Raw genomic sequence first — 9,400 nt, forward strand, 5'->3', positions numbered from 1 at the left:
CTGGTTTGCATCACTGGCTATTCCAGGCAGCAGGGCTTTTAATTTAAAACAAATTTAAAATTATTTGCTTGATAATTCATTTTTTAAATGCTACATTAGCCAAAAAACAGGCATAAACTAATATATTGAACTCAATTTAGCAGCATTCAGGGAAAAAAACCAATCATTCAGCTACTGCATGTATAAAACCTTCCTAGTCACTAAAAACTTGAACTGGGGAATAATTCCACAGCAGATTTCTGATAACAGAAGTATTTCAATCACCCAAGTCTCTCTTCTGCTGTGATTTACATTCTGCAAGGACAAGGTTTTGAAGGCAATGGCATAAACGACTTGCACAGTGAAAAGTTTGCCATAAATATGGGTACACTAAAGTTAAAAAGGGGCAGAGGAATACATCAGGCTGTAGACTCTTTAGATTCTGTAAAATCCAGAATAACAATCCATCATCTAAGATCTGTGAAATGTGTGAACAAGTCCCTTCTAAAGACAAAAGCAAGTTTCCAGGCACTTCCCTATATGGGGCAGACATTTAGATGCAAATAGCCAGTTTTCTAAACTTTATTAATATAGTGTGGGCCAAGAACTAGCTTTAGGTGTGTAGGCCAGAAAACTTTGCATTTCAGCAGTAACCCCATTTTCAAGCTCTCTTATTCCTTTTCTTACAATAATGGCTCTGGTAATTAGAAGATTATTTCTGCTTTTGTCCCTCTACACTCCCAAGCAGTGGCAGCACTGCTCAGTGGCTGTTCAGGGCAACTGGTGTGTCACCACACCATGCTGGCATTGCTAAGAGATGCACAGACCTCAGTGACACCTGACCAGCACCCCCTGCTAGCAATTTACTGAATTGTAAGGAGAGAACAGTTGTGACCCAAGAAGATCATCTCCTTTAGCTATTAAGTTGCCCATGTGAAATACATGAAATATCAAAGTTTCACAGCACTGGAGGAGCTACAGCCATATTTTACACTGGAACTCCATTTCCTCCCTGTCTGGGGTTTACATATGAAGCACACAGGGTTTATGATTTGTGACGTTTTCCTGTCTAAAAAGCTGAGGTGCAATACCTGCCAAACTCCCCCACCAATAACCTATTTTCAAAAGCTATCTTTTACCCAACAACCATCCCACCCACCTCTCTCTTTCGGATAGTTTTACTGGTATGGGAAATGTGGGAATTGCCTTTACATTTAGTAGTTAATTGCAGCCCTCATTTCTGTCCTGTCTATGGCAGAGATCAACTGCACGTGTTGTTTCAATGTCTTTGACACCATTCATCATCACACCCCCAGCAGAAATGATCATTTTCAACTGAGGGAGCACACTGAAGTTTCTAATCCTATAATGAGCCACATCTTCTTACAAGTTTGCAGAGCACAGTCGATGCTATTTTTCTAACTCTGCAATGCTAAGGATCTGGGGAAATGACTGCCTTCAAGCATGGATGGAACCAAAATTCTCCACGTTTCCTTACCTCCAGATAATTTTGCACAAAATTACTTTTATAAATTACTGTCAGTGTCTCATCCAAAATATAATGGCCCTATATTCATCTGCCTGCATTAGACTGGACTGCCATTCATTCCAGTGAAATTCAAGGTTTGAAACTTACGACCCTTAAGGAATCCGCCTTCCTTCACACAACATTCTGCCAGCTCCCATCAGACCCGTGCTGCAAGGGCTCACACACAGTGTGGACAGTCAGGACTCCCACAGTTCCTCACATGGCCAAAAAGAGACAAGTTCCAGACTTGGATCCCAACCTACAAAACTTATTTTCTGCAGCAGGCTCTTGCTAAAACAGTGGAAGATGCTGAAGGTTCCCCAGACTGTGCCAGGTAGTTTTCAACCAGTAAAATACGTTTCCTTACTCTGAAATGCTTAATCTGCAAATGAATTCTATATGGCAAGAGCCCAGGTGATTTTAAACAAATAGGAAATAAGAAGGGAACAGTCACAAATACAAGATTTTCCAATTTTTCTACGCATCTCAAACTTAAAAAGGTATCTTACCATCTACTAACATTTAAATGTCAAGCCTCTGAAAGGTTTTAACTGTTGCTAAAATAATACCTATGGTTTTGTAATAAGATTTGTGTGTAGCTGCTTACCTGCATTCAGTCCCTCAAATTCCATTCTAGGCATGTGAAATAATTACGGGGAAAAAAAAAAACCAACCCTCCTTTGGAATGCTCACAGCTTTCCAAGGTGGGCAAAAGCAACATGAAACATGACTGCAATTGGTGATGGGCAGCTGCAGGCCTGGAATGCAATTCCATTCTGGAGACAGAATACCAGAATAGTGAATTTGTCAGTTTCAGGACTCCTAAAACACCAAGTCAACGATATCGGTGATTAGTTTATCCAACAGAATCTGCTGTGTATTACTGAATTCTGTGAAGGAGAATTTGAATTTCAGTGGCTGAAGAGTGTTAACAGTCACTGTCTCTTCTAGACTATCACCACCATCCATGCCTGGGATTTTGTCATGGCACTGATCTGTAATCATAATTAGAATTTCAGATCTGACATAACTGGGCTGCACACTGCTGCAAAACACACAACAGACGTATCACCTGCCATTCCAGAAATCCCTTTCCTTTTTAAGGAAATACTCCTTACTGGCAGGAACTATATATTTACAGAACGGAATCAGAAGGTTTTCATTTCTCTTTTATCTTTGTGTGCTATATAAAATATACAAGTCTTTCAGAGCAAGAGGAAAAATGAGAAGAAGAATATAAGCACACAATTTCTCAAGGAAATAGAAAAAGCATACAAATGGAAAAGGTGAATTCAGCATTTTAATTAATCCATAACACTACTCCTAGTAATAAAAATTTACTCATACCTTCACTGTGTCTGGAAAAAAAATCTCATTATAAATAACAGTATATAATTTAAAACATTAAATCACACACTGGTGCTGCTAAATCAATACCTCTGAACACTAGAAGCAGAAGAAACTGCCCAAAGACAAAATTCTGGTTTGTACAGAAGAGTGGCAGGATTGGCTCAGGCACCCTGAACCTTTGGCCTGATTTATACAACCCCTGAACAAGTTAGAACTGTCCTAACCCATAATATTGCTGTATCATCCCTCAGGGACACTGCACATATGGAAGGAGCAGCACAAAATGAACCAGAGCTCATTGACACCGACATCAACACCTTCCATGCCACTTTCACTAACCACAAGTTCCTTTTCACAGGGAATTTTCCATCAGGCAATAACCATCAGATCCTTTGCATTGTGCAAAAAGGTCAGCATGTAATTTAATTGTAAGAAATTTTAACAAGAAAGCACCGCTGACAAAGTTTAAAAATTACAGTGAGGCTAACACAACCAAAAGAAGGAAATGAATACAGCTCCTTGGATTTTAATTACTGTACATAACTACTATTTAATGAAAGCTAAAAATTCACTTTTACATTTATTTATCATGGTTTAGCCAAAATTGTCAGAACATTCATCTACAACTCACAATCATTTTTAAGGAAAAAGTCTTGAAGTTTCTAAAATAATATTACAAGCAAGGTAGTATTAAAACATAACAGACACTTGACACAAGAAGTGAATCAACCCCAAAGTTGCACAAAAATACTGCTAGAAATACCCTGTATGTTCCTTTACCACACGCACACTCTTATCACTACCTTCCCCAGAAGTGTAATTTGGAACCTGGAAATACTTTGGGCACCAATTCTATTCTGCTTAAAGACAGTTTCCACTTAGCATCAGACACAGGGTGAACTACCTCGCAACTTAAGACCTAACATTTGTCAGAAATATCTTTGCCACTGGCAGAACCACAGAACAGCTGAGCTTGGAAGGAGCCTCTAGAGATCCTTCTAGCTCAACCTCCAGGCTGCCCGGAGCTATGTCCAGGCAGCTTTTGAGCCTCTCCAAGGAAGATGATGCCCACAGTTTTTCAAGGCAGATGGTTCCCATGTTCAACCATCTTCACAGCATAAAAAATTTTACTTTTAGACACTCAAAAGCTGCAGCACCTGGACAGGGACATGCAGCTACAAAAATATTTGAGATGAAGTTCTCAAAAGTAGCATTCAGACATCTGGAACAGCTTGAGTAGGGTAATAATAAAAGTCAGTTCCTGGCTCCTTAAGTCATCATGCCACAAGAGAGTATTAATGAGGACTTGCATTACAGAAAGTTGTCCCCACAAATGCCCTTTTTTAGAGATTCTTCATCGGCATTTACCAAAGCTGAAGTGATCCCAAAAAAACCTTCCAAATTTCTTTGTTTTAGAACACAGAGAGCAATTTGTTAGATTGTTCTAAGTCATCCCTACAATTCTGAATTCCCCAGTTACAAGAGATCACTTTAGGACAACATCATTGTATTACACAACTATCTTGACAATCTCGGCAGAAGAAAACGGTCTTAGATGTGACTTGCAGACAAAATAGTTTTTAATCTGTCACTGGAAGGTTTTATAAAGTCATCTGCCAACTGCAAGGGACATTTTGGGAAAAAAAAAAACCTTCTAAATTATACTATGTATGCTAAACAGAACATTTTTAAACAGACAAATTCCACGTAAGGAGAATATTTCCAGATGAGCAATTCCAGTTGCCAGAGAACTGGAAGGGCAAAGACCTGGAGGAAGACTGCTAAACACATACCATCATCTTCCTTGTTTTCCAGTGGGACGCTCCAGGCAATCAGGTTCCGTGCTGTCCGTCCCTCCTCTGCCACTATTTTCCTCACTTTGTCGTGGCTGTTGGAGCGTTGGAAAGAAGCCTGAGAACAAGGAATACATGGATGGGCACACAAGAAAGAGAAATCTTTTGGTTTGACATGCTAATTCCATCCAGTATGTGGTTACACCATCCAAAGTGGGGTGCACAGGTGCTGAATTTTCCTCAAATATCTGAAACAGGTCTATGCATCCATTTCCATCCCCATTTTTCTGCATAGAAGCAGATATATTCACCAGCATGTCATGGGAGTTACTACCCAGCCCTCAATACGAGTATGTTTAGACCACATCACTTCCACGTAATTGCTGGTCAACGCTGCTGGAGCATCACAGCAGACTTCACAAACGTTTTAATTGCCCTGTGTCAATTAGAACTAATTATACAAGCTAAAGGCTGCAGGAGACCAAAATACATGTGTTGGCTGATTGGTGAGAGCCTGGAGAAAGGCATGAGCTGTATGGGAACCATCTGAAACATGTATAACAGCCCAGGTCTCTCACTGAGAAGACAAGAACCTAGAAAGTATGTCCTGGCAACTGTGATGGGATATTACTACAAAGCTGCAGCCACTCAGAGACAGAATAAGAGACACTGGGGACGCACTTCATTTACCTAATAAACACAGTTCTTTGCACTTGTAAAATGCACCATCACAAGACATTCAAAACCAAATACATTAAGAAGTAATTGCATCAACTGACAGATGTCAATCAGATAAAATCTTGCCTCTTCTACAGTGTAGGGAAGTTAATCCTCAGAAAATAATTTGCAACAAGCCAAACTATGAGAAACTTTGGTACTGTGATAGCATCCATTTGCTGACCACATGAGCTTTAAACACTGGCAAACTTAACCACAAAGAACTAAAATAAACCTAACTATTACTTTAGGCATGAATAGACTGATTTTCTGTAGGAGTAATCAGGAGGTACATTTTTCCTCCTTTCATTCTTACCATCATATGGCTCAAGCCTGCAACCACTTCTACATCTTTAGAAAGAAAATACAGTAAAATTACACTAAAAACAAATATAGCAGATGAGTGGCTAGAATTTATTTAGGGAGTGGGAATCACAACACAAATGAGAAACTCCTTTTACTTTAATGCTAGTCTAATAGTCTTTAACTTGGGTTTCTCTCATCCAGATGTTTTCAGTGCCTGTTTGGAAGTGACACTGTGCCATCTAGTGCTTCACAGACCTGCCCAGAGACATGACCGGACAACACAACAAGGGAAAAAACAGCACTGCTGTATCTGTGAAGTTTTGGAAAACAGAAAACTACATACATTGTCCCAAAGCAATTTAAATAAAGCACATAAAAACTCCAGAACCTGTACAGAACTGGTTCTAGTCTATCCTTACTCTATACAACTAATTGCATATTCTTGCTAGGAATTTTAATAAGAGTGACCATTTCTGCTGTAGCAAGTTTGGTTTGGGTTTTTAATCCCTTGCTGCTTAATGGCGTGAGTGTAAAACTTTGCATTAGTCCACAACAAACTAACTTTCTAAATTATCTACTTTTAGACAAGCCAGAAAAGCTTAAAAGGAAACAATAAATGTCTCATCATGACATTTCAAGGTATTTTGTAAAATGAAACTAGAGCCTAAGTTAAAATTCTCACCTCTGTAACCTGGACATGAATGAAAATACCCCAACAAAGTCCTGAGGGAGGCCCAAACACGAGTCAGCAGTGAGGAGCTGCACAGCCACTGAGGAGTGAACATCGCTGTGCCAAAGGCCAAGGGTGGGAATGAACAGAATCCTCATTTGACAGACCTCACTGCAGTCCCCTCCCTCACACAAGTGACACTGACACCTGGGTTTTGACTGCTCCCTCAGCCTGAATCCTGCTATTTGCACTCAGCTATCCAAAGTTACCTTCTACCACATGCTCCGGATACAATCAGCCCTTAGGCAAAAGGAGGGACCAGAAACTCCTCAGCCTGCTTCTTTCCATGGCTACAAATACTAAAGGACCTTTTAGGAGGATTTTTAATGATGTTCATAGACATAAATATATTGATGTAAACACACCGACCAGTTTCATCCACTGCATTCCCAAAGAAAATTAATTCAGCTCCTCCTAAGAACATCACCCTGTTAAGTGTAACCAAACATTAAGGTCTTACACTACAGGACAGGTTGGATGAAAGCAGCTGAAAATGGGAGTCAGCTGAAAAAGAATGAAAGCAAAAAAGCCCACACACTAACACAACTAGAAATCACTCAAAACGGAAGAAATGCTCAAATTATTCCACCGTAAAATCCCTTTTTGAAAGTTCCTCCCCACAGTGTTAATGAGTAACAGATATTAAGCTCCTAGAATCAATACCTTCATCGAGGGTACAAATGTACTGATTTATGAACGACTCCCAACATGAAAAATTTGTTTTTCTTGCTCTTGAAAAAACACTCTACCATACAGTGTCATAGTTGGTGAATGTCTTACCATCATGTTACAGCCTTCCTCTGCATCAACAGGCTCACTTATCACATTTTTGGACGACCCCATTGAGTTTTCATACCTGTGTCAAAAAATGCAATTAATTGTTTTACCTTAAACCACTCCTAAGACTACTTTCAGCTTGCTGGCAGTATTTAGGTCATGGACATCAGATGAACACAGTAAGGTTGTCAGAAGGTAATTTTATTTGTAAAGTGTTGGCATTGCTCCATACTAAAAACAGCCATAAGTCCAAGAAGAAAACAAAATGAGACTGACACTACAGAAAAATGTAATTTTATACTGTCAGACAGTAAACAGTACAACAACTACCAAAACTTTCCAAGAAATCACTGCATGGACTGCTCTTGAACAGTGATGCAAGCAGAATAATCTTTGCTGTGACAGAGAACTGGGCAAGCTGGTTATCAGTTCAAAATGAAAAATGAATCAGACATGCACTAACAATCAGCATCAGCTAATTACTGATGAAGCAAAACAAAACTGAAACTTCTGTTCTCTTTGAAGATGTGAAGGCTCCTGTACAAGCCAGCTCTAACAAGGTGAATATTTTATGCAACTGTAACACAGAACCATTGCCACAAATAAAGAAAGTGCACAGGCGTAAATATTTATAGATTTATCACAAATTTCCAGGACGCTGTTAACAATTCTGAAATAAATTCTTGCCTTTAAGGCTGATAAATTCTAAACAGCTGCTGATTCAAGAGCAAACAGTCTAATCTTACTTGTCTGGAGAACTGGATGCTAAATGGAAATTAAAGATGTTTCTAAATTATCCAAAAATCAGGTAAAAAACCAAAATTAACCTTTAATCAGACCCAAAACAGATTTTATTGGCCTTTACCATGAAAGACACTGCTTTAAGCAGGCTGTTCACTTGTTCACACACTACATAAATTGCTGAATTTTCTAAAGGATACAGCCCAGCCTGTGTCAAGAAGCCCACAGATGTCTGTATGCCTTAAGACAACCTACAAAACCCATACAAACCAAAATGTTCCGCAGCTGGATGAAGGAAGCTGAGTTCTGAAAACAAAGACTGTACTTCTGCATCATTTCAGCCATCAGAACAGATCTACCACTGAGTCTTCAAACACTGAAGCATCTTAGAAAACATGTTTTGTACACCAAACTAACGTGACTGCAATCGAGGGATAATAAAAGCTCATTGAACTGGCATATAAATTTGAGGAGAAAACATGAGGATCCACGTACTTTCCAGTGGTGCAGTTCATTTGGAAGTAAAGAAGAAATAAAGATCTGTATTTAGAGAACTGCATAGAGAAGACAGACCCTGAGTACACTGCGAGACCTACTGCGCTGTCAACCGTGATCTTGTCTCTGACAGCAAAGGAAGAACGGGGTTTTACGCCATGAACGACATTACTAGTTTCTAAGATGCAAATAGTCACACATCATGTGGCATTTTATACGAGTTCACAGTGAATTTCCTCAGCGCCGGTGCCTCTCCCCCCCACACACGACTCCCACTCCGGATGGGTGGGCCTGTACAGCCCAAAGGACCGACGGGACCACAAGCACCGGGATCCCCCTGGGGCTGAGCCCGAGTCTCCGCACAGGCAGTGCGGGAACGACGGGAGGGGCTGCCTCACACGGACAGCCCGCGTCCCCCTCACGGCACGGCCTGACCCACACCCACCGCTCCCGGTCGCCTGTAGCAACCAGGCTGTCCCTGCCCCGTCTCGCCGAGCCGTGTGGCGGAGCCGCCCGCCGGGGCGGCGCCCGCGGCTGCGGGGCTGAGGGGAGCTGAGGCCGGCCCGCCGCCATCTTGCCCGCGCCTCCCGCGCGCTGCCCGCTCGCGCCGGGCCCGCGCGCCGGCCACTCACGCTCTCCGCCGCGCCGCGCCGTCCCGCCCGCGCGCGTCCCTCCGCGCTGACGTCATCGCCCCGCCGGCCCCGCCCGCCCGCCCGCCGCCGGCCGGCCCCGCCCGCCCGGCCCGCGCATGCGCGGCGCCCGCCGATGCCGGCCGTGCCCTCACCTTGCCCTCACCTGCCCCACACCTTCCACCCGCCCCCTCCCGCCTCATGCCCGCCCCCGCCGGTGAGGCGCTGCCCTCACCTCGCCCCAGCCTGAGGGCGCCGCGAAGGCGGTTCCCGCGGCCCCTCTGGCAGGCCCAGCTCGAGGCTGCCCACAGCCCCTGAGAAAACGCTGTGAGGCGGTCACAGAATCAATTAGGTC

The 9,400-nt window shown here is 42.4% G+C and overlaps 1 protein-coding gene across 1 annotated transcript in view; it reads right to left on the bottom strand.

Annotated features, from left to right (window-relative positions):
- The window catches only part of SCAPER (S-phase cyclin A associated protein in the ER), a 140,358-nt gene extending 131,293 nt beyond the window's left edge, over window positions 1-9,065 (bottom strand). The window contains exons 1-3 of the mRNA XM_066196170.1: window positions 9,049-9,065; window positions 7,184-7,259; window positions 4,651-4,768 (exon numbers count right to left, since the gene is read on the bottom strand). Coding sequence (XP_066052267.1) covers window positions 4,651-4,768; window positions 7,184-7,246 — 181 coding nt within the window. The 5' untranslated portion in view covers window positions 7,247-7,259; window positions 9,049-9,065. The remainder of the gene's footprint in view (window positions 1-4,650; window positions 4,769-7,183; window positions 7,260-9,048) is intronic.
- Window positions 9,066-9,400: the final 335 nt, after the last annotated feature.

This window comes from Chamaea fasciata, unplaced genomic scaffold, assembly GCF_029207755.1.
Source record: "Chamaea fasciata isolate MVZ Bird 193981 ecotype frontalis unplaced genomic scaffold, bChaFas1.0.hap1 SCAF_14, whole genome shotgun sequence".
Taxonomy (NCBI): Eukaryota; Metazoa; Chordata; class Aves; order Passeriformes; family Sylviidae; genus Chamaea; species Chamaea fasciata.